This window comes from Parambassis ranga, chromosome 5, assembly GCF_900634625.1.
Source record: "Parambassis ranga chromosome 5, fParRan2.1, whole genome shotgun sequence".
In the NCBI taxonomy this organism is placed as follows: domain Eukaryota; kingdom Metazoa; phylum Chordata; class Actinopteri; family Ambassidae; genus Parambassis; species Parambassis ranga.
This window is the reverse complement of record NC_041026.1, coordinates 15,288,698-15,315,015: the sequence shown is the minus strand read 5'-3', so window position 1 is coordinate 15,315,015 and position 26,318 is coordinate 15,288,698. Positions and strand designations below refer to the sequence as shown.

General features: G+C 40.9%; 1 protein-coding gene across 1 annotated transcript; it reads left to right on the top strand.

Annotated features, from left to right (window-relative positions):
* Nucleotides 1-3,123: 3,123 nt before the first annotated feature.
* Nucleotides 3,124-26,318, top strand: LOC114436435 (protein phosphatase 1 regulatory subunit 1A-like). Its single transcript, XM_028406705.1, has 7 exons — nucleotides 3,124-3,482; nucleotides 13,251-13,311; nucleotides 20,864-20,901; nucleotides 21,049-21,112; nucleotides 22,950-23,132; nucleotides 24,708-24,839; nucleotides 25,631-26,318. Exons 1-7 carry the CDS (start codon nucleotides 3,402-3,404, stop codon nucleotides 25,711-25,713), a joined length of 642 nt encoding a protein of 213 aa, XP_028262506.1. The 5' UTR covers nucleotides 3,124-3,401; the 3' UTR covers nucleotides 25,714-26,318.

Genomic DNA, 26,318 nt, shown 5'->3' with positions numbered 1-26,318 from the left:
ATCCACAAAGAGGTACAAGAACACACACAGAGGTAACAGACAGACTGACAAGCGGGGCCCAAGACTTAAATACATGACAAGACACATTAAGGTGGGGTGAGCAATCATAAGGCTGGAGACATGGGGAAGCAAAACACACAGGGAGACACAGGGAAACACGGCCTTCAAAATAAAACAGAAAAACAAACCAAAACCCAGGAAAACACACAAAAACCATGAAAACCATGAAAACACAAATAAACTGCAATAAATGTGGAAATAAATTAGATAAGAAAAACACAGGGCCATGACACAGCCTGCTCTGACTGCCAATAAATCAAATAAAAAGAGAGATTGCTGCTCTCTATCATCCCTTCCTCTTTACTTCTTGCACGACCACAAGCTCAGTGTATGTTATGCAATATAGAATTAAAAGAAATATGCTGTGAATGCATTTACTTTTAGACCAACCTTGATTTTATCCAACCCTGTTAAATATCTCAGTCTAAGTATGTTTCATCACAGAAAATATATAAATAAATATATATAAATAACATACAGAAAAAATGTAGAGATGCTGCAAAGGTAAATTTAACCCTTCTCTAATATTGTTTATTATTAGTTATTGTTATTAGTTGAAGGTTGGCTATCCATCATCCACCCTTCCACCCCTGTTTGTTGGCCTTTCTCACCAGTGGCTGACATTTGACCTGTCAGGAGGATGTGTTGTTGTATTGTGAAAAGTTGGAGAGTGTTTTATTAAGCTGGATTTGGGTTCCCTTTTCCCGAGCAGTGCGTTGATCTGCTCAGGACTTTTGTAAATATGAGGTAACAAGTAGCATATTGACAATAAGAGACAAAGGCAGACTGGCTTCTGTTATACTCACAGCTGCAGCTTCTGATCAGCACAGCTGAGTTAAAGAAAGACTCAACCCATCTGAATTTCATGAATCTGCAGGGGGGCTCAGGAAAAACATCTGTGTGTGCAGCAATTACACACAAACAGACACAGAAGGAGGAGACCATGGAGAGAGACACACAAGACAACCAGACTCATACAGTAAAAAATGTCACTGACTTCTGCTTTACAGGAAAATAACAAAACAAAAACATGGGCTCCAATTACCTTCCTGTATCCATCTATGACTCACTGACCTTTTCTCGACCCTCCCACTCCCTCTCTTTCCCTGGTGGTCATCATCTTAGAAAGCAGCCATCTTGAACAGCAAAGAGGGAGGTCTCGGCCATTAGTGGCTCCGGCCATGACGCAGCACAATTTGTCACACACAACAGGCTTTAATGACTTCAAGGAGAGTGAAGGATTTGTTTTAAAAAAATAGAAAAAGGAAAGGTAATGTCAAGGTGACCTGCAGACGTGCTATCTGCTGCACAAAGAGGCAACTGCATGTACAGGGACTATATACACACAGTATAAAAAGGGCTTAATGACCAGTTTTTGTTAAAAGCAGAATCATGTTAAATCGAATAAAACTAAACAGTAAAACAGCTTACAGTGTCAGGTGGACTCAAACCTCAAACTCTTGATTAAAGGTCCTAACTTGAAGTTTTGCAGCTGTATTGGTCATATGTTGACTCCAAGAAATACACAATAATGTTCTGTTAAGGTAAAAATGTGGTATGTCTGGTAATACGTCCAAACATTCTGTAAGCATAAATGTAGCCATGTGTCATATCTGGCAGATGCATTATTGATCAAATGTGGCATTTTTTATGAGCTGACTTTGCAGGGAAAAAAGAAGGTGTTCCTTCCTCAATTAGAGGACTATATGTATCACTGAAGGCTCTTTTCTTCGAAGCTTTGAAGCTTCAGACTCACAAACATTCTGCTGTTATTAGGAGATAACAGAGTCTGTATAACTACACCAGTGGGTCTCCTTTAATGTAAACATGAGAGGTTGGCTATAGGAGAACATGCAGCCAGCTGCTGTCAGCTCTTCCTCTCTCTCTCTTCCTCTCTCTCTCTCTCTCTCTCTCTCTCTCTCTCTCTCACACACACACACACACAAACGTGGCCTCTTGTTTTCTCCTTTCATGAAAGGACATACTTTAGGAAAAGCTCTATAATTACATTGGCAGCTTTTTATTATCGCTCTCACTCTTTCACTCTACAAGACAGAGAAAATGTGTCTTCTGAGCGTGGACTCTTCACAGCCAACATAGAGATGGAAGAAAAAAGTATTCTGATGTTGTTTTCATTTATTTATGTTTTGAGGTTTTTTAAGGTCAAATGATGTACTCTGTGGAGGAGAATATCCTCCTCACCAGGTAAATGTGAAAGAAGAAATGAATAAAAACAATCACTGGTTTAAGACACAAATGATGCAGGCCATAAGGTTGCTATGCTGACTCAATTCCCACTCGGGTCTTATGTTGTATGCACCCCGTACACTTCCTTTACACGTTACATGTTAAACTGTACAAAGAAAAAGAAGTTTTCATGTTTTCTTCCCTCCATTAAAGAATGCTGCACATCAGACAGACAGACAGACCACTGATTTGCTTCTCAGCTGGTGTCAGGTATCAGGGCCATGGTGTGGGGTGTGATGTAGGGACCTCAGGCTAAGGGACGATCAATAAAGATAGTGCTGGTCAGGCGGCAGAGAGGACAAGTCTGGCCAGACAAATGCAAAGCTCAGGTAATCATTTCAGGAGTGTTATATCTCAGTATAAGCCACCATTAGGTGGCTTTCTACTCTGAATAAGGCATCCATCAGTTATCAGTGTTTCCCTGTAAATAAACCAATAAACAAGCATTAAAATATTAGTTGATGTGGAAAGACGACAACTCTGAAAATGACTCCCTATATTGTGTGAGTTGTTTTTCTGCATGTGTAGGTAGTTGATTTTAAAAATACTGTAAAGCAGAAGTCGTGCAACCCTCCTACCTTTTTCAACAGAGAGAGAGAGAGAGAGTCTTTGTTATCCTCGCTCTGCCATCTGTGCAGAGGCTGCTGCAGAACAGCTCTGAGCTCAGACAGCCAATACAGACAGAGAGAAATGTGAAGAGAGGGCGGGACTTGGAGTGAAAGAGTGTCAGGCACAGCAAATAGGATGGAAGGAGTGGTGTTCCTAGCCCAGAATGCCCTTGCTGAGCGTTGAAAGCCTGGAGAGACGGAGAGAAAGGAGAGAGAAGCTGGAACTGAGACACCAGCAGGTGCTGAGGAGAGAAAAAAATTCTGCAGGGCAGAAAAAAAGGCACAAGAAGGCAAACTAGGGAGAAGTGTGTTTAAAGACAAAAGTGAAGACGAAATCCTGAAAATTAGCAAATCTCTCTGAAGCTTCACTTATTTTCTTCTTCAGACACCTTTACTGAGCTCTTCACTCTCCTCCTCTCTTGTGCGGACTCTCCTGTCTTATCTCCTACTGCTCCTCTTGCTACTGTCCTCATAGACAGCGCCACCATGGAAACTGGGAGCCCTAGGAAGATACAGTTTACCGTCCCCCTACTGGACACCCACCTGGACCCAGAGGCAGCAGAACAGGTAAGGGAGCAGGGGAAGGGATGATGGATAATTTTGGACTTTTTTTTCTATGTATCAGTGACACAAGGAGAGTGATGAAGTACTTTTAATAGAGAAAAGGCATGCGCACTACAGAGAAACATGTATTTCAGCTGTCTGAGTGCTCTGAGTGAGCAGGTGCATGTGTGAGTAACTCAGTGTGCCGTGTCCCAAATGCTGCTTTAAAGGGAAACCACATTTTCAGTGTCTTATTGCTCCCATGCATCTAATTACCGGTTTGTATGTGTTCAATGCGGCGCTGATGTGAGCGTGATGAATTTAGGATTGATTTTTTTTCTTCTCACAGTGTGGCAGATCGTAGAGACACATACAGTGTGTCAGCTGCTTTAGAAAGGAGTGTTGCAGTGTATTGAAGCATTTCCAGGCAGTTTGGTGTCATTGAGCTGTGAGGGGCCGACTGCTCGACTACAGCATCGAGACACTGACAAAAGTTGTGTATGAATGAAACTGTGATTATTTTTATACATGGCTGAAAAGATGGCAGAGACTGAAAAAAGCCAATTCAAGTGTCCGTATAGTGAAAAGATGTGTTCTATTTTCTCATTTTTATAAATATGACATGAACAGGACAGGACAGGTCATTCATAATGAATGGGCCTTGAGTAGAGGATTTAGGAGTCTAGCTACACCCTGTCTGTATCCCTCTCTCCCTCTCGTCTCTCTCTCTTCCTGCTGTTCACTGTTTTCCTTGGGGGGGGGGGGGGCAGTGAGTGAACAGCCCTTGTGAGTACAATTATGGCACTGTTTTGAAGTAGAAGTGCTTGTATGATATGAGAATTATATAAGCCTCACATATGAGGAGCTGAGGGTGAAACAGTCGCATGTGTGTTGGAGACAGTGGGCGGAACATATATTTGCGTACACACACATTTAATGAATGGACGAGTATAGCAAACATGACAGATGGCATAAAATCTGGATGTCTTCTCGTCTAGACACTGCCTGTGACCACCTCTTCATTAGGTCATCACATTAAGTCAAACAGCATATCCTGTAAAAGAGGTTTGCTTTAATGCACATATTATTTTTCCATTTTTGTCTCCGGCATTTTATTTATTTATTTGTGTATTTTTACAGATCATGCACCGTACAGACTAAAATATAGTTAAATATACACAACAGGATAATCATAGCACAGAACTCATCACCTGGAAATGGAATGCTTTTCCTTTCCCATTTTAGAACAAACAATGATCTATACCTTTATCTGTTTTTTAATGCCTAACCTTAACCAGTAGGTTTTAGTAGGTTTAACCCCAACCCTGAGTGAAACCATACAGCTCCCGGGGTAAGATGGATGTGAACCCCAGACTCTCAAGTGAAGGTCCACCATGTGCTTATGTAAGAGGGCCCATCCATTGCATGTATTTTGTTTAGGCCATCCAGCATAAATGCAGCTGTATGTAATTCATGAAGTTGTGTTGTTTTTTTGTTTTTTTTATAACAGACGAGCCAAACTGGGGATTATCCAGATAATTTTGTTGCTGCACAGACACAGAGGCAGGTGTACTTGGAGTTTTTCATACATTAGCATGGCATTGGTTCAAGTGCTGTGGTGGGATAAGTCAAAGGTGTTGATCAAAGAACTATGACTTATGTGTTACATATTCAAGTAAAGCACCTCAATCATCGCTGGTGCAGCTGAGAGGTTTTAACCCATTTGGTCCGCTGGTTTCAATGGAAGTACGTTCACAATATTCTGCGTGTCAGGCTTTCAGCTTGTGTCTCCAACTGTGGCTGCACTCTGAGAGGATGTACACTGTTCACTGATTCACTGTTATCAAAGTAACCTTGAAGAGGTTTTCTCTACAGAGAAACAGTCAGCATAAGTAAGCTGGGACAGACAGGAAGGACAGCGCACAAAGATCAGACTGACAGAAACCCTCTTCTGTTTTAGAGCTGAAGAATGAAGGGTAGTTTCTAATTGAAATGTTTATTATAATGAAATCCTACTTTTTAGATCTCCAATTTTACAAGCTCAAAGCCTGTTAATAATTTTGGATTTACTTTAAGTCCAATTGACTCTCACTGAGGTGCAGGTTATTACTGCCACTGCACAGTGTGGGCTATATGTACATCGTGTTAGCTATGTATAGCCTACAGACCATAAGTTGGCATCAGCATTTATTTGTCCATATATCTGGCATTCCTCACTTGTTCTATGATTTTTTTTGTGCAAGATAAAGGAAAAAAACCCATCAGCAAGCCTGTAAAGAAAAACACCATGTGAGCCACTGTGTGACATCAAACAAGCAGCAAGTGTCTTTGGAACATCTGCAGCTAAGTGGTTCATACTCCATTTATGGTTTTCTGCATCCGTCTCAGCTCTGTAAATGGTATCATATCTGTCTCAGCACCTCCGTAATTTGCTGCCCTGACTTATTATGTGCAGTGACACAGCTAACATTAGCAGCCTCAGGATCATTTTATAATTGTGAACAAACTCTTCACCCTCGTTCTTTCGTGTGATATTATTGGAGCTGCCTACAACTCTCCACTCTGCTTCATAGTTATGGGTATAGCCAAGGATAGGTGGTCCTTCTGTGACTCAGCCCACCTAATAATACAGTACATTAAAACATGAAATACTGCTGATACACTGTATCACCGACTGGTGAAGCAACATTTCATTACAATTTCTCAGCATCCATACCTCAATTTCCGATTCATGCAGCTGTATTAGATCTGCATTACTGATTCCTGTTGAGCTACTGAAACATGTGGTAAGTGCATTTGAGATGTGTTATCAATCATTCATCTAAGAAAATCAGAAAATTTTTCTTATGGAGTAAAACTGGATCAGTCTCTCATTGCAAGATGTGCATAAAGACTGAGTAAAGTGGATGTTATTGCTTTTTCCTGTTGCACACATTAATTTAAGAGTTGCCTGTAACTTACACACATTAAAATGATTATCACTTCTACATAAATTTGTAAAAGCCTCCATCCCTGCAGTGCAGTCTGTTTCTTCCTTTATCGGCAGTTTTGTGTGGGTCTGAACGATGCAGCTTTAATTCAGCTTGCTCAGGTCTTGCTGTCTGTCCTGTTTGTGTCAGAGAGTTCATGTCTACTGTGTGTTTGTGTAGTTTTTTCCTTTGTGCCAACAGTCAATATAAAACCTTCAGTGTGCTGTTTACATCTCTTCACCAGTAAAATTCAGTGTACTGTTTGCCACAAAGACTCAAGAGAGTTCTTAGCTCACAGCCTCAATAAGCATGACCAAAGCTTTCCTCATTGCCACAGGGATCCTTTTAAGATGCATTTTCAATTTCTAGGACCTCTGTGAGCAGCCGCTGAGCCTGCATAGCATGCTGGTTCTCAAGTGTGCGTGGCTATATATATATATATATATATACATATATATATATACTGTTTATCTATACACACTGTTTATACCTGTGTGTAAGAAGGATGGCCTCTAACAGACGGCCCACAGCGTAGCAATAGGACACAATGAAAGGGAAAATAAACAAAAGGAATCTCTTGCTGTAAGTTGATGTTTGCAAGCACGGTTATGAATGTCACACCAGGGGCTTCACCCATGGTTCAGTAATCCCTGCAACCTGACACCTCGCAGCATGGTGAATCAGCCTCCAGAGAGAGCTGCGCGTCATGCACAACAGCCTCCCCGATCCTTGACAGTAACAAAAGAACACACACACACATACACACACACACATCCTCTTAACCACATAATACAGAGTGTGCCACTGATATCATGACCTCTCATTAGTGCTCATTTATGGGTACAGACTGACTGTACCAGATAGAGTCCAAGGTTGTCATCACATAAATCTGTTTTTCTTGTAATTTCCTTGCAACTAATGCTATTGTTCTTAGTACTTTGAAATATATTTTACATCACGCTACAGTTTGACCTATTTCAAAGTGCTGTTTTATAGTCGACAGGGTACGTCCTACTGTCTATGCTGTACATGTAGTAGTTGTTTGCAGGCCTCTTGATACAGTTAGACCCTAAATGGTTCCTCAGTGGTGCCCAAGTTTAGGAAACAGTAGACCTGCAAGACCAGCAAGTAACTGGACCCAGCCATTTAATATCCTAGAACATAAACGCCAACATAAACCGACAGGCTGACTGGCCCATTCAAATAAATTCAAATTCAAATGAATAACAGCATGGGCTCTTGTGCCAGTTATCAGAGGCTATGTTCACATTACAAGCCTCACTGTTCAGTTTGGAGGTCTTGTAGTTCAATAAGACCCAAACACAGGCTGTGTCCGAAATCACTCACTCCCTACTTCCCATATGGGGAGTTCAATGTATGGGCACCATATAGTAAACTCAATGGAAAATGAAAACATTTGCGGACACTTTCGGACACTACCTATCACTTCCTATCACTTTCCGTTTTTGTAAATTACATTATTGCTGTCGTGAATAAAACATGCCAATCTCTGTCGGCTAAACAAACTACATTGTAAAACAATAATAATTTGTGGCATTATAGCCTATACGTCCTATAGAATCCTAAATAGGATCATCTATAGTAATTTCAGACACAGCCACTGACTCACAAAAACCAGAAATGTCCAACAATAAAGAGTGTTTTAAATGAATACAAGGATCCCTCAAAAAGACAAAGGACAAAAAAACAAAACAAAAACAAAAGGCAAATGAGGCTGATAACAAAGTAACAACAAAAGAGAAATAAAACCAAACAGAAGAAACCAGAATGAAGAAAACTTAATAACCATGGCAACAGAGTAGGATCAAACACAGAGAACATAGGGTTGCAACACAAACAGACAAAGAGGAACACAAGACTTAAATACACAAGAGTGACAAGACACAGGTGAAGACGATCAGGGAGGGGCAGGCAATCACAAAGGAAGGAAAACGCCAGGAAGTAAAACACACAGAGATACACAAGAAAACCACATTTTCAATGTCAACTCAACTTAACAATATTCAGAAACAAACAGCTCTCTGCTAGTTTTTGTTTTTATAATATTTAAATTGAATAGACAGAATTACAGCGGTAGTCAACTGTTGCAGCCTGCATAATGTCAACATTACAAACAAGCACACACTAATGGAGCCATTATTAAAAGCAGCCTGATCTGTGAGACAGGGTAATGTTCTCATCGTGATTAAAGTAGCTACACAACACAACTCATTCACCCCTCAGGTTCATCTTGAGTAGTGGTGCTGTTGAGAATCAGATCTTAGTCACCGTCCTGCAGCTCTTTTCTCCATCATTGGAGGATTAATCAGTTGAAACACTAGATTCATAGATGGAAGCAATATATTCCTAATAGAGATGATGGATCGTGACCATTAAAGTAATTGTCTTTTATAACAGACAATTCAGAGCTGAGACAATGTCCTTCCTCATATTCCCTCCTCTGACATGTCAGGCTATCTTCGTCCTTCCTGTTCTGCCTCAGGAAAGCCGTTTTCTTAGAAGAACTTTCAAGATCACTATCGCTCCAAGTGTATCTATTGAGCCACTCAAGACCTGTAAAAATGACTGAACCATATTTGTTTTTTCCCTGATGCAACACGCAATATTAGCCCTGTTTCTGAATTAATTCAACAGTCAGCTTCAACTCCAATGATCTGCCAGCATCACTTCCTCCTTTAAAACCGTCCTTTGATTTATGACAGTGACTCCATTAAAGCTTGTGTATTACTTCAAAGTTACTAATGCACATTGCCACCAGGCTGTGTGATGTGAGTCAATACAGAAAGAGAGGACATAAGGAGAGCTGTGAAGTGGGAAGAACGAGGGACTGAGAGAAAGTGAGAGCCAAGGACTAATAAAACTCAGATAAAAGAAAGGGGGTGTCAGTGATGCGGATTTCCCTGGGCTAAAATAATTCCTTTTATTCAGAGCCAAACGAGACCACAGTTGGAGGGAGTCTGTGAGGATTTACTGCAGCTATGCTTGGACGAAACCAGGATCATATTTCAAGGGACAGGATGAAGAATCACATGGATCCTCTGGTACTGATATGTGCATTGCACCATATCTGTGAAAACCCTAAATTGTCTCGGCTCTTTCTTCAACCTCTATTTTTTTTAAATTTTGGATAAAGCCACAGAGAAAACATTATTGTGTTAGGATCCACACAATTAAAGCAAAGCCAAGTCCATAAGGTACCAATATAAAAAAAGGGCTCTGACTCTGCTGTCTCATGGTCTGACCTTACCAGTCAAGGGTATTTTGTCCACTGCCTCCCACACACATTGACGATAATATCAGCCATGCACAGATTTTTCTCCTGCCCACCCGTCTCTTTTGAAGGCAGTTTTTGTTCGTTGTTTTGAGAAGTGACAGAACTGCATTTTAAATGGACTGAGGGGGAGAGGGGGTGGTATTTGTGTGTGAGCGAAGGATCCGGGAGTTTGCTCCACTGCCGGGTGAGAAGAATAACAATGACTCTGGGTATAATCAGTTCTGCACAGCCATGGCTTGTTGTGCTCTAACGTGGTGGGATGGTGGCGTGAATTTTTTGGGGGGAAAGGCAACAAAACATACAAAGCGAAAATACTAATATATGGTCACCCTGAACTTTCAGAACATTCAGAACTTCTGTTCAAGGCTTGAACTTTTAACCTCTAATGTGCAGACACGAGTGGCTATTTAGTGCTTTAGTCTCCAACCCCAGTCCTCACTAGGATATACAACATGAATCGATATTTCAGTCCTCGAAAACACAACACATGAGCATATTTCTCACTGTGATATAACCAGGTGAAAACAAAACTGCTCACAGTGTCAGGGGGACTTGCACTTCGGACTCCCAAGTGAAAGTCTGTTGTGTTGCATATGCCCCCATCTCTCCCAATATACAGTACTTACTTAATTTGGCTCCATGTTACCTTAACATAACATGATGTTATATGTCTGGCAAAATATCTATATAATCCACTGTCATAAACATAACCTTGTGGCATATCTTGTGGACATATTGTCGACCAAGTTTGGGGCTTTTCATGAGGACGTGTTGATCAACTGTTGGTTACATAGCTACTCTCCCTCAAATACTTCTAAGCCCAAAGTATGTGGCCATACTTCATCCTTTATTCACCACAGGTCCACTACTTTAGTAGATAGCCTATCGAAAGCCTCCAGTTTCCAACATTCAAGTAGCACTGTGATAGGCTGTTCCATTCAAGCATGTGCGACCAGTTTCACCTCAGTAAATCTAACACAAAGACAATGACCTAAACATAGACAACAACAATAACTAACCTCAACCACTACCATCACTCATGCAAACCTTCATGTTGACATAGCCCCTGGTGAGGATCCTAATCAGCAGATTTTTATGTGCACTATAAAAGACCTAAGGAATGCCAGGGCTGCTGCTATCTTGATGAAGTCTATTCACAGAGAAAAATCAACCACAACTGCACCTTTATTTTTCAATAAACTGACATTAAAGTGATAGCTGTGGATACAGGAATCTTAAAGAGACGCATGCAATGAGTGAGCTAACACTGAATAGCTGACATGTGTCTTAGAATATCAGGTCAGCAGTTTTCTTGAAAGTGAAGTGTTCAAAGCTGTAACCTATCCCTGCCTGCTTGTTAAATAAAAGGCACTCAGTGTCTCTTTGACGGCCTCACTGCAGTGCAGGGTTGTGGTTTCAAAGATAATGAAGTCTCTTCAGATCTGAATACCCAATTAAATTGTGACACAGAGATACATCTGACTGCTCATTTTTCATTACTGCATATTATTTCTGTACGTACATCTGTATTCTGTGTCATTATAGTGTGAAGCTAATCAATTCAGGTCCAGATCTGTGCAGAGGTAATTCATCACTTTGTGTGTGTGTGAATGCAGTAGGGATGTCTGAATAAAGGGAAAGCAGAGCAGCAACCCAGATGAATCAGGTCTAAAGTAATGCTTTGTCCACTACTTTGTAACATTTAAAGATTTTCTTTTAAATTTGTGTTCAGCTGCAGCAAAGCCTCAAAGTCAAACCTGCTCCTGGTGATTTTATTCCAAGGCTGAAGACTTAACTCCTAATTCTCCTCCATCATTGTGACTTTGAATGCACCTTCAGTGAAAAGGAGTTTCCTCCCTTTGGTTCTCCTTTTGCAGTCCAAACATGTCTGTTCAACTGAAATTTATGATAATAAATGTGATGCTGCAATGTTTAGACTGAGGTTGCACTTGCAGCCTTTAGAAAAGACGCATACAATACTGGAGCTGATTTGACATCCTACATTAGTCAGCAATCCTGTCAGTTATGTGTATATATATAGTGTGTGTGTGTGTGTGTTTGAATTACTATATCATCATTCATAAAGCAATGAAGTAATCACTTGATCCTGGAGGAGGTGACTCAAAAATCATTGGGAGGCTGCAGAACTGATTCCATTTGACATCTGCATCCCCACACTGTCCACATTGACTGTAAAACTATCCATCAGCTCTGAGATGAAAATTACTTTTCACACCATCTCTAAAAAAAGAGGTGGATTATTGGCACCAGTCCAAGTAGTTTTATCAGGTCCAGCACATTGTACTCAACATATAAACCCTCCATGTGAGTTCAAACTGCACCAATTTTTAACTTGAAAGTAGAATACCATGATGTCACATTACCTGAAGGCCACAACAAAGATAGTGTCAGGAGGAAGGAGGGGTTGATGGTACACTCAGGCAGACTCCAACCTGACTCCCATGTTGATTATTGTTACTACATTTTTGGTTTATTTTAAGCAGTTGATTACTCACGTTTAATTTTGCCGCTTAGTTTCCATGGTAACCTCGTGTCAGATATTGTGATAGTTCTGGCAAAGATTTGGCGATGTGCACAGGAAATGAATGTAAAAATTGTATCGTCTGCCCAATGTGACAACTTTACTGTGGAAATTGTCATTTGTTCAAAAAAAAAACAACAAAAATAGTCCCATTGGAAAATGTTAATGTAATATTATATATGGTGTTATCACACATCACAAAGTAATGATTTTAATGTTTATAGCCACCACAGGACATGATGATTGAGCTGTTTTTTTGGACAGAGATTGTAAGCCTGTGGGTTTTTTGTTGCGTATTGCTGTGAAACTGTTGAATTAATTAATTTTCTATTTACAGTTCCACTTCCCTTTTACCTATTTTTATTATAGTGAGGTTGACAATAATATCTGCAGCATGTGTTTTAGTGCTGACTCTTCTCCAGTGGAAAATCTTACCTGATTGAACTTGTTTGCATCACCCAGTAAATTGGCAGCAATGATACAGTAATGTACACTTTGGCATGTCAGGGACAACACTGTTCACACATTGCAGCTCTGCTGTTTAAGTCCACTAGCAGAGCTTTCCTGCAGCTTTAAACAGGCTAACTGCTTAGCAGCTCAGTGAAATGTGTGGGTTCTTTCATGTATTGTCTCAAATGGTCCATGGTTGCCACACTCCACTCATCATGAGCCAAGACCCCAAGTAGGAGGTGGCAGGCTGCCCTGCTGTTCAGCACTGCAGGATCAAGCATTGCTCTGCTGCTCCGGCTCAGGCATCTTCAAAGTGCACGACTACAAAATCCAAAGTATGGATCACACTCAGGTCTGACAGCATCATAACAGAGAGAGTAGAAGCTGCATCAATCATACAGACAATCATGGATGGAGTGTGGCAGACTCACTGATACTAAGAACCTAAAGAAGTACAAAGTACATTTGTATCATGTATGATGAAACTTGTGGCAAAGTGTCACTTTAAAATCTAACTGTTTTCCTTTTCTTTTCAGATCAGAAGACGTAGACCCACACCTGCTACTTTAGTGGCATCCAGTGATCAGTCATCACCGGGTAAGGTTCTTAAATCCAAACACACACTTACACACAGACTATTTATGTACACATCCTCATGTATCTGCTGTCTGGAGGCACATGTCACACCTCATTTTTGTCACTGTCACTCAAAGCAGCCTTTAAATATGTGAAACTTATTCACTTTCAAAGGGTGAGATGTCACAGCCTGGAAAATTATCTGTTGAGAACCTATTTTTTTTTATTCGCCTGCCATGTTTATTTCCTTTCCTGGATTATTTAACATGGAGTTCTGTGGAGACTGACTCACTTTTAGAGCCCTTTGAGGAGCTGCATACTTTGTTTTCAACTTGAAATCTTGATTTTAGTCTGTCTAAACACACTTTCTCACAACTTGCCTGCCCATTTTACTGCTCATTTCTCTGTCTGGTCTGAAGTGTTGTATTTAAAACTAAAAAAAAAGGATTCAATTTCACCACCATTAACCTCAGCTCAGGTAACACACAGCTGAACCTGCAAACACTAAACCAGATGTAAATATATCTGTGTCTTATTTTGATCTTTGTAATGTTGCACCGCAGATCTATTATGCACCAAAATGAATCCTTCTGCAGCAACAGGGAGACAAAAACAGTCTGGTGTGTGTGCGTGTGTGTGTGTCCTCCCATGGGATCTTAATGATCAAACACAACAGCGGACCTCTAGAGAGTTTTGCTATTGTATGAGTCATCAAGCTCCTTGCTTCCCTCCCTCCCTCCATCCCTCTGCTGTATGTTGGTGTGTGTGTGTGTGTGTGTGTAATGTGATCCACTGCAGAATTAAGAGATGATAAGCAGGGAATGTGGGGCAGAAAGAGCACTTTACTATAAGACTACTGTGTAAATAAATAAGAGTTGACGCATCATTGAGAAGAAAAACTGCCATTGTAGCATCTTATCACTGCTCTAATTGGATTAAAAATAGCTGTCTTTGCCTGTCTGATCTTTGTGTGTTGGTATGTGTGTGTGATTACTCGTGCCTGTGCACTTGTTTGATTCGATAATTGAGCATGCGAGGAGCGTCTCAGTCAACCTTGATCTTTGTATAAAAGTGCAGAGAGAACCCTCAACAATCCTCCCTGCTTAACAGATCAGAGACAAGAAGATAGACGAGAGAACAGAGGAATTTAAGAATGTATAAAGGGAGTGAGGGAGAAATCATCTGTGAGGTGAAGGAATGTCAAAAAAAAATAATAAGACGAAAGAGAGCTTATTTTTATATTTATTACAGTGTCACCTTGTTTGTTGGTAGGTGCAAAGATGAAATGAGTTCTTCAGAGTCTGTGTTGTCTTCCGATCTTCTTGATGAAAGCTAAATGATGTTTTTGAATGAGTGTAAACTGTTAATGATCCTAGAGGGGGTGAAATTGGCTTGTCCAAGTTCTGGTCAAAGACAGGACCCCCTCTGGAGTTTAGACCCTGCAGGTGCTGGAGCACAGTTGGCAGATGGCTGATAAAGATTTGGTTAAGATGCACTGGAAAGCCAGAATATGGTTTAGTAGGGTAGGAAAACTTGCCAACACTCTCAGGGTTTCTCCTGTATTTCACCATCTTCCATCGGCCCGCACCTGAAACTGAATGATTGTCGTGCACAGGTCATAGTGAACTGTAACCATCAAGCAGATGCAAGAGGCAAGTCAGTAGCTGCTCCTGAGTGCTTAACTGCTAGTATGCTACATGCAAAGTTAAGATGAACATGGTAAAAACTGCCCCTGAGCAGTTTTACTTGTAAAATGCATTTTGTGTTACAAATTTATGTGATCTTTGCTTTACCCTTTACCCCGATGCCTAATCCAAATCCAATACCAAATCCAACTATGATTAAAAAAAGTGAACCACAGGGGGTAAAAACTAAACAGCTCATGGTGTCTGGGGGACTCAAATCCCAGACATGTGCCTGAAAGTCTTGTACATTACCTCGACCATCCACAATACAGTCATATGCTCTGTTAGTAAATGTAATCAAATGTCGTATGTAGTGGATGACCAAAATATGTCGTTTTTTTTTAATGAGGATGTTTACTGTACAGGTTGTAAACGTTTCTGTTTCATACATTTTCTACACGGAAATGTAAAGAGACGCCCTCAAGTGGCCATTTGAGGATCTGCATTTTTTGGTATTTAACACTGCCTTATGTTTTTTTCAGCTCCAGAAGAACTAGCTTTTCTTAAATGTCTCTAAGCTGCTTAATTCTAACACTTTTTGAGCTGCCTCGCTGTCCTCTTGGTGGCAGCTATTACAACACACAATATGTGGGGAGTAAAGTGTTTATTTTCATCCTCAGTGGCAGCACAGCTATGCAGCTTGGTTTGATGGGCTTGTAATAAATTTCACACAGGTTTCAGCCTCGCCATGTGTGCGCCCTCAAAACTATAAATTCTGAGACAAAAATACACACAGGGCAGGTACTGAAGACAAATTAAACCCTTAGACAGGAGGATCAGCTCAGACTCACAGGAGCAGAGACAGACATCAAATCAGATGCAGACAAACAATCAGAGACAGACAGGTGTGTGTGTGTGACAGAGAGAGGGGATGAGGATGTGCCAGAAAGAAGAGGGGGATGGGGAGGAGCAGATATGATGATGCGGGTGAGGAGCTGTGCTGGTGCAGTAATGGTGTGCCCCACATCACACAGAGCCCTGCATTATTTAATGCACTGCAGATTGCTCTGCCCTGTGAACCCCAAGAGCACACGAGAGGATCAGCCACAGATGTACAGACAACTGAGACACAGGCTGCAGGCTAAATAATGAGGAAGCAAAAATTATTGCAGGAAGGAGGCTGATTTGAATCTTGTCTGTAGACAAGCCTGCCTTGTGGGAGGATTCGTGTCTTGTCCTGATTCCTGGAGAGAGATAAAGAGAAAACTTGAGCAATATCAAACAAAGCTCAACAAAATTAAAAGAATTTCTTATAATAAATATAACTTGAAATATTCTATTTTGATGTTTCATTGCAAGTATTCCCATGATAAAGCCACTTGGCCACAGTCAGCATGTTATTTAACATCCTGTGAGGCACTGAATCCCCACCAGCACCAGCAGCAGCTGGTGTAAAGTGTGTGCTGGCACATATCAAAGTCTGGGCATGTCATGAAAAGCATACAAAATAAACTCAGATCATTAAAACAAGATCTTTATGAATTATACAAGCATGCTTATTTTTTGCTTAGATAGAAAGTTAGAAAGTTACCTACAATAGTTGAAAATGCACGTTCAATAGTCCTGAATGTAGTACACACATGGTGGGTCTTTGTAGAAATGACAGGCCAGAAGCAGGAGCATTAAAACCACATTGTTTTATCCAGCAGTTCTCTGCATGTGGTGGGATAAGTAAATGAAAGTATAAAAACCTTTAGGCAGACTCAGGCTTAGAGCATTGTCCCTGACCTAATAGTCTTTGTACCGGGCTGACTGAACATATTTATGATAGATAATCAGATAATTTATTTTATATAATCACAACAGAGGATTGATCTGCTTTGAGTGGCCAAGAGCAGTATCCTGCTGTAATTGTACCTAAAACAGCTGATTGATTTGGCAAGAGGTCACACAAAATTAGTACAGAAGCAACATAAAGGAAGTTTAAAGGTGTATTTATCTATCTTTAAATACTATTACTGTCAGGGGTTGTTATGAGGTGGACACAAATGCAAACTAAAGTTGGTTAAGATCGAAAAACACAGGTACACCAGGTAGGCAGTCAGCGTAGCAAAGGTACAAAAGGACGAGACAAAAACAGTAGTCAAAAACATGCAGGGTCAAACAGTATTTCAATCAGGAGAGACTAAGGTGATTGAATGAGGAAAATGATTTATTGAATTACAAAAATGTATGAAATGTGCTTTCACGTTCTAGACACAATGACCAACATCGGAAAAGAGAGGAAAGGACAGGAGGTGAGGCCGCTTAATCAAGAATCCCCCCGGGTCTAGACCTGGTGGTGGTGAAGGAGCTGGAGAGATGGGGGTAGGAGGCCTGTGTTGTTGAGAAACTGGTGGTGCTTGGGGTGGAGGAGGGTTGCAAATGTCGATCTGAAGGACACCTGGAGAAGAGCTAAAACGTTTAAATGTTTTTGCTGAGCTGTGATTGGGCAGGAGAGGGACAGCTTGACAGCTGATTGGTGGGGGAGATGCTCTAAATTAACCACCTGATTAAAGTGGGAGGTTAGAGAGAGAGAGAGGGGATGAGCGAGAAGAGAGATAAAGCATGTGGAGGATGAAGAGGGAGGGATCGGAGTGGCGGTTGGAAAATGATGAAGATGAGTGGTAGTCTTCCTGATTGAACTTGCGCTAAGAGCTAAGAGCTAAGTGCCACAAGTAACACAATCAAACCAGGACTAATAAGAATACAACAAAAGTACAAAATAAAAGCCCTGGCTCAGGCTGAAACCCTGACAGTTAGAACCTAAGAGCATTTTTATAACGTTCCCTGGTCTCTGGTCAGCATATGGTTACATTTATGCTAATGGACATATGGTCAACACTATGCAATTTTTACAATTACAGAACATATGATTGTATTGCCCATCTGATGATGAAACCAATATAGCTGTCAAAGTCTATGATAGGAAGTAGGTTGGGGCACATGCAATGCAAAGGACCTTTAGTCAGGATTCATGTTCCATTTTCAATGGACAGGCTGAGAAACTGGTATTGTGTTGATATGAAAACAGTAAAGAAAGACTGAATTTTTTTGCTGGCACAAAATAGTGGCATCTGGAACTACGTTACTAAGCAACATCTTTGTGGAAACAGAGATGCAGACTCCAACTTTGCTGGATTTATTGTCCAGAGAGCAGGCTTTGGAGAGCCAGCCAGGGTTTGTTTTCAGCCGAGCACTGATCCCGCCTTCAGCTGTGATCTCAATTTTAAAGCAAAACTTTCCATTAAAAAAAAAATAAAAATACTGTCGTCCTTTTCCTTCTCCGGCTTTAGATGGAATGATTCATTCATGTTACACAAAGAATAAATTATTTAATGGCTAGTTCATTTAAACTGAAATACGTGGGAGAGGAGGAGGAAGAGCATTGTTTAAAAGAAAGGAGCCACTTGTTCCTACAAAGAAACTCATCCTCCCCCACCACTCAGTCTTCTCTTAGCAACAGTAAACAGCTTCAGAAAAAAAACACACACAGAGATGAAAACACCCTTCCCAACGCACGACTGACTCCTTTTTCATTTGACACACGATGCAAGAGTTTTCATTATTTTGCTCATTTTTCTTCATCAGCTGCAGCAGAGCAGCGAAAAACTGACACCAGCTACAGCACAAAGCTAAATTGGAGTCAGAAGATGCTCTCGGTTCTCTTCTGGCTTTGTGTCAGACAGTCAGTCAGCTGGGAGTTGCAGTGATAGACTCATCACTGCTGGATGGGCATTTCTTTATTGGCCTTTTCTCTCATTCGGCAGCACAGATGGGCTTGGCACACACGCTCAGTCATCTGAATATCAGCCATGTGAATGCAATATTTTATGTGTCTTGACCCAGTTTCAACCATGTCTGCTGCAACTAACATTATTCATTTGTTCAATTCAAAGCCCAACTACAGTGCATCAATTCAACTCAGTAGTTTAATGAATAAATCATTGTGCATATCTGGTCATCGCCTCTAAAAAGAAGCTGCAGGGTTTTATCTGAAGTCCGTGTTTTAAGGGTGAGGACACTTTGTAATGACAGCAGGTGTTAAAATTGTCAAATTATTCACAAATATAAGATGTGAATTGGCTTTTCCCAGTTTGCCGCCCTCATGTCATCCTGCGACTATTAACTTTGTCGATTTGTCATCCTCTACATCAAACCTATCAATCACCTCTTATAATCCTAAAATGTAGTATTTGCAGTCTACATTTGTACCCATTAGTCTGTTTACAGTCTAAGTGACACAGCAGCAGCAATTATGAGTAAAGACGGTCAGGCGTTATTGTTGCATAATAAAATCTACAGGGACGAGGCTCGAGGATCAACAAAACTCCAGACATCAACACAGCAACACATGGTTTTTGATTTAACCACTTAGTTCTGGCTCAAACAGTGATGAAAGTGTCTGAAACCTCTCAGTAGTCATTTGGATTTTCAGTCCAGACTGTAATTTGGTTTTATTTGTTTATTTTATGATGTAGTTTTACTTCGTATTAAGTTTTGGTCCAGACAGCAGTGTGTGTTTACTTTGTGCAGTCTGACATCTGTCTGTCACATCTTAATCCTATTTCCTTGAAGGACAGTCTGTGACTGATGGATTTCAAACAAAATCCATAACACAGACCTTACCTAAACTCCTGTGAAATACTATAAATATGACTGCTGTAAACACAGCATAAAGAGTGTGTTACATTTCACAGTGAAGTGTAGTGAGGCTTCTATAGACCACTAAAGATTAAATTTATTCAAACATTCTAAATAGACTAGTGCATACTTTTAAGCAGGAATAATATATGCACATGCTCTCTGTAGCGCGCACACACACACACACATTGTGCCTGGGGATGCATAGGTTGCCAAGCAACAAGGTGGTGTCCTAGAAAAAAGTTTCTAAGCTGTAAAACAGATTTGGATGCAGGTTACTCACTATTGATTACAGTTAATGGTTTCACTGTACTACACTCAGCTCTCTGTCTATTTTAGTCCTTTCTTGTAGTGAAGAGAGTCAGGTTTCTTAAAAAAAAATATTATTGAGATTTTCTTCTTTCTCTTTCACTGGGTGAGATTTTCTTCTCACCCAGTGAGACCATGAGTTTCACACAGAAACAATACACAAAATGCACATTAAAGAGCTGCTTTAAAATGATGGAGTCAAACTTCAAACAGATAATAATAATAACCATTATTATAAGTTGTGCATCTTTATCCATCCAGACTGTATTTGTAAAAAACTGTAAAAAAAATGTACACTACACAAAGCTCTGCAACTTACATCAAAACACTCTAGATGGATAAAAACACTGTAGGCCAAAGGGAAACTGAGATTTGTCCCTTCAAACTGCAGTGTAGTGTTGCAGCTGGCAACATCATTTTTTGACCTCCACTGAAAATGATTCTAGATTACTTGAATAAATGTGTTTTCCATGACTGGCTGCTTTTACAAAATAAAAAAAATCAGCTCTGCTCCAGAGTGCACATCAGTATGCTCTGCATTAACTTCCCTTGAGGGGGTTTTGCATAAACAGTGTTTCACTGTTTATCTGTTAACAGCTGTTGTCTGTATGCAGGGGTCTATTAGGAAGATGATGAAAGTGGATCAGCAGCTGCTTAGTTAGCAAAAAAAGAACTTTTTGTTTATGCAAAAAAAATGTCACCAATGTCAATGTTTGATTGAAAACATGAAGCCAACCTTTGTGTGCTGCTTTGTGTCAGACAGCCAGGCATGTGGCTGGAGGTCACCTCACATCCACTCTGGACTCACACACAGCAGCACTCTGGCTGCAGCACAGTGACACACAGAAGAGACGTGCTGTCAAAGTCTGTGCTTTGTTTGTTTAACCTTAGAGTGGTTGTGATTTAAACCATTTTTATTGTGTCCGTTGCTTAATTGATTGTTTGCTTTGTCACAGAAATAGATGAAGATCGTCTCCCGAACCAGCTGTACAAGGTAATCCAGTTTAAGCTGTGCTGAAACACAATTGTAGAAACGCAGTTGTATCAAATTTGTTTTTCTTGTTAAGTCAGCTTTACCTAAACGATCTCTTCCATCCCGGTGCTCTATGCCCAGCTGATGTGCGGTGTTGATATTTTACAGGCGGCCTTGTTGAACTCCCCTCGACAGCGGCGAAAAGGCCAAAAGGGAACGCCTACGATGAAAGGTACGGTCTATTATAAGGCTTTTCATCAGCATCCTGTGTGTGTCCTGTGGACATTTTTAGGTCACACCACCTTGGTGCTCATAAAAAAAGTCACAGTTGTTCCTGTTAGCTCTGCTTCATAGATGCTTAATGATGTGCTGAAGAAGACAAAAGAAAAATGTCAGAAAGTCGATGATGTGTAGTTAACACACGTGGCCAAAGAATGTACTGCCACATAGTAACGTTAAGACATGCAGCCCCTACAACAGCGACTAATCCAAAACCAGTTCAAGCTCCGTATAAAGATGAGCAGAACTAAACCACCAGGCCATAAATCACACTGTAAAAACACGAGAAGCCCTGTGAGGCACAATTTAGAACAAAACTCAGCGTGCCCAGTTTTTATACTGCATCAGTTTCAGGTCATGGTTAAGAGCCTCTTTACAGTCACAGCACTGATTGAACACTTGTTAATAAGCTCTGATGAACTTTTGAAAGAGTTGTTTTGCACAATATAAAGATTTTATGAACCATTGGAGAAGCTTATCTCACAGATGAATACGTTGGACAACTGAAAACAGGGACTGAAAGACAGGAAACAAAGTGTATTAAATCATAACCTGCACAATGAGAGGGGACGGTGCAGGTGGCAGCATGCTGACAAATAAAAAAGAACAGGGTAACCATATGGCATGCTACAAACGTAGGTCTTTTCCAGTGAAACTAATACATTTTGTGCTGTGGACCAGTATTTTGAAGTATAGGGCTGAGCTGGAAAGTCTGGCAGGGATGGATGGCTGTGTGGGCAAACTGTCTCATTCACAAGGTTAAAGACTGTGTGCCCTGTTAAAAACATTACATCGTAAAAAAAAGGTTCTTCTTTGACTGGTTCACATTTTCAAACCTATGCTTTTAAAAGATGAAGCCTTTAGCTACATTTTCTGTCTAGTAGCATGAGAAACGTAACATAGCATGAGGTGCATCTACAGTATGTGTTCATGGGGACTCATCACAAACATGGCGGTTTTCTTTCCTTGTAAAATGCTTCATGTTATAAACTTAAACGTGAGTAAAAACAAAAGAGCTCACAGTGTCAGGGTGACTCAAACCACGGACTTCTGCATCTGAATCGTGTTGCATGTACCACCACTGCGGCTGTATTGGTCCTATGATCGGATGACATCGGGGGAAATAATGTAACCATGTGAGAAAAGGAAGAACAATAATGAGGAGATAAGTGAAATTTGAAGCTGTAGGGTGTTTATTTTTCAATTAGTTAAATTAGCTAAACTGCTGTGATATGTGATATGTCTGATGAGTCTTCTTAGAGAAGGTGATAATAAATGTGCTTTAGTTTCCCACCACGAGAGGATTAAAACTAATAAAACTGTGTGATGAAGGAGGCAGAAGATGGTGATTAGAGACATCATATCCCAGCTCTGATGTGTCTTTACCGGCCTCCTCGCTCCAAAAAGCTAATTAAATGTTGCCAGTTTATTAAACATTCTTAACCTAGAGTGTTTTTTAATGCGCTGGATTTCATGTTGGATTTCCACCTACACCGACTTTCCTTCCTTCTTTCTCTCATTCTGTCTCTCTCTCTCTCTTGCTATTCATAACCCTTCCTTTCTCCCATTGGCTGTCTTCATCTGGCACCACTTTCCTTGCTCGCCCTCTTTTTGCTCCCATCTCTCCTGATGATTTTGTGCTCTGCACTTCTATATTCTTACCACCCTGCTCCTTTACCCTTTAATCTGTAATCCCATGTTACCCCCCCCTTTTTTCCATACCTAATTTACTTACTCTGTCATTCTCAACTTCTCCTCCCTTCTCTCTCCTCCTCCCCGCCTCCTCTCAGAGCTGCAGTTCCTAGTTGAGCACCATCTGTACCGGCAGCAGCAGGGAGCCGGTGACGAGTGCTCCTCAGAGAGCTGCCTGTCTGACCGGCCAAGCCCAGACTCTGTACCCCCCGGAGAGGAGCTCCCACACGACGATGAGGCCACTGCAGAGGCCTTTGAGAAACTGCGCTGCCAAATGGAAGGTATGGTTAATGAAAAATTGAAGTTTTATTTGTGCAAGCAGCTGCTTATTCAGCCAGGCCTCCTTTAAAACACCTGCTGCTCAAATGCATGCAGGTGCAGGAGTGAAGGAAAGACGTGAGGCGGATTAGAAGGTCACTGATGTGGTCTGTGAAATATTCATAGTTTAGCACTGCCAGGAGAGAGAAGGAGGTAATAGGTGGAACAAATATAGCGTATTAGCATAAGAGGAGGGTGAAGAATTAAGGGGGGGAAGAAGGATGAAAGTAAAGCAGAGAGTGAACGTAGGAAGCATGAATATGACTGGAAGGGCTGCACTTAAATGCAGGAGAGAGAGGAGGAAATGTGAGACAAACACCGGGGAAGAGTGGGACGAGATATCTAAGAGAAAAGTTTCACACTTTGGGAAGTGATTCACATTCTTATTGACAGTTAAATGAGAAGACCGGCACCACATGCACGTCTTTAACATGCATCTTTATACATTTAACGGTCAGTATATGAAGCAGCTTGTCACACAGATGAAGCTGTACATTCTTAGGCATTTAAAACTACTGGTTAGGGTGACAGAGTGGTAACTAAGCAAGGGGTTAAGTAAAGATCATCTTAGAACATACAAATTCATAACATGAGACACATTTTACAAGGAAAACTGTTCACTTTGACGTTCGTTGAATTAGTCTGCACCCCTCATGAATGTAGCGGTGACGACCTCAGGTCAAAATGTGAGGAGATTACACGTCACGCACAATGATTCATCTCTCCAGGCTTGCATCTGAACAACAGTGATACTTATGGAACAATCCATGTACTTATGAAAAACCACCAGCAGCTTCAGACATGTTTTTTTTTGTAATAAAGCTCCACATTTGATTTTTTTTCTGTCACTCAGGTTTCCCAAAAACGTCTAAAAACTACTCCTTTACACATGGTCGAAGTGCCATCTTGGCAGATTGTGTCTTATTACTGTGCCAAGTACTTTAATGATAAAAAACAACAGAGGTCAGCCTTTCAGCCCAGTCCAAATAACTCACTGTAATGGCAGGTGTTGGATAGATGGTCGCTGTGCAGAGCACATACTGTACACACTTCAGCAACTGCCAAAAACTAATGGATCAGCAGTGAGCAGAGCTTTTTCTTAGTTTTTTTTTGTTTTCTTTTCTGAGGCATTAAATCCACAGTGTTGAAATCTAATTTCAATTCATGCATGTTTTTGTTGTGTACTCCAAGATTACAGGCTGACCATCCTCTTTATAGATTCCTCACCTTAGAGTGCAGCTTTAAATTAAGTTCTCCAGATGAAAGGAGCAGAGAGGAAGCTGGAGGAAACAAATCAATGACCATTAACACCCGTCCGGTCAAGTATTGCTTCGCTCAAAGATCAACCCTTTTAAATTCACTCAGCATGAGTAAATAACATGCCACTGTAAATGTCAGGTGGCATTGATTGATGAGCCAGCTCTGAACATCATTTAAGGTAACATACAGCTTTTGAACCAATGATAAGGTCTAACCTCATCTTCTATCAGTAACATCTGACATCATCATCCTCTCTTTTGCCTCTGTGCCCTCTGCAGAGTTCTCTAGGGAGAGTCTATTAGAGGCTGCAGGTGGACTCGAGTGCCCCCAGTCCAAGGAGAAGAAGGAGGATTGTTCCAGTGTTGCAAATGTAGCAGATCCCTCATCGCAACAGAACAACACACAAGCAGGTACACAGCAGCCTAATGCAGGAATCTCTTTCTCTCTCTCTCTCTCTCTCTTTCCCACTGTCTCCATCACGGCTGTTCCCTCAGGGGACTCCTCATCCTCAGCTCACCGGGCAGGGTGTATTTAGTTAATGTTAAATAGTTCAACAGGCTTGGCTTGGTGTCACATAATCGTGGCTTGTCAACAAACATCTGTGAAGAGGCTTTGATCCACACTTCACAGAGAAATACCCTGGGAGGACACCACACACCAAGGGGGGGGGGGGGGGGGGCTGAGCTGTTGTCATGCAGAATAATTGTAGATAATTATGTTTATTTTCATGAATACGTCATAGACATGACACCCAACATATGGCAGAGGTGCTGTGATATTCATATGTAATTCCCTAATACTGTAACATGAAGGGGTTTAGCTGTTATGGAACGTAAGAACGAGGTAGAGCGAGTAGTGTGAAGACCCCAACGGCAGACGCTGTTTGCTGTTTGTGACACAGCAAAGAGAGTATAGAACATCAAGACTGTGGAAAATATTCCATTAATGAAGTGTCTAATCCCAGATTAGATTAGATTTGAACATATAGCTGCACACATACACATAACACTAACTTTCACCTGCTGTCCATGGTCCTAGACAGCAGGACATGAGCCTCACTGTGTTAAAAGTGTTTTATTTTCAAAGTTACTTGTTGTTTAGCTGCAGGAGTCCATTAAAATCTCTGGGGTCAGCCTCCTCTCTCTCTTTCTCTCTTCCTCTCTCTCTCTCAGTCTTTTATGTTTCTGTCTATATTTTACAGACACAAAAGCTGGAGCGTCCAGCGCAAGTCAGCCGGCGGAGGAGAAGAAGACAAAGAAAAGCAGCCTGAAGAAAGAGAACTAGAGCAGTCAGCCGTTCTGCACAATGCTGCTCAGTCTGCTCAGTCAGCCCAACACAATGACAGAAGATTGTGTCTGCAGATTCACTTTTTAGAAACATCAGGGCATCTATATTCCTCTACAGTCAGGCCTTAGTTACCACCTCGAGAACAAGAACAAAGGTTTCTACATTTATTTTGTGTTGTGTAAAGGGACACATTTCATTATATTGGTTTTCTTAAAGCCTCCCTTGAACTAAAACTAGCCTACTGTATGTATGAACCTGGGAGTTAATATCTAATCTTAACGGAGTCTTTTTTTTCATGATCATAAACCACCACAGGCTTAACGTCCCCTTCAGTGTGCACATGCAAATATACCACTTTACAATCCTTTCAGTCCATGAACATGTGCCATGACTTCAGCAATTATTGTTCCATCTCAAAGCAATAAAACTGCATCTGTACCTCAGAAACAAGCGGAGCTGAAAGCATCGAGTTACGTTCAAGTGTCACTGTAAGTCCCAGTTAAAAGCTGCAGTACATTTGAATTAGCACCTGGCTTTACATTAAAACATATGCAGCGTATTGTTTATATTTTAGATTGAACATCTACAAATGCAGAGTAATC

What these genes read in the sequence shown, in the direction of transcription:
- LOC114436435 (XM_028406705.1), top strand. Translation starts at nt 3,402, where the DNA reads ATGGAAACTGGGAGCCCTAGGAAGATACAGTTTACCGTCCCCCTACTG. An exon ending in CAGTGATCAGTCATCACCGG is followed by an intron (nt 13,312 to 20,863) that starts GTAAGGTTCTTA and finishes GCTTTGTCACAG; the next exon opens with AAATAGATGAAGATCGTCTC. An exon ending in GGGAACGCCTACGATGAAAG is followed by an intron (nt 21,113 to 22,949) that starts GTACGGTCTATT and finishes GCCTCCTCTCAG; the next exon opens with AGCTGCAGTTCCTAGTTGAG.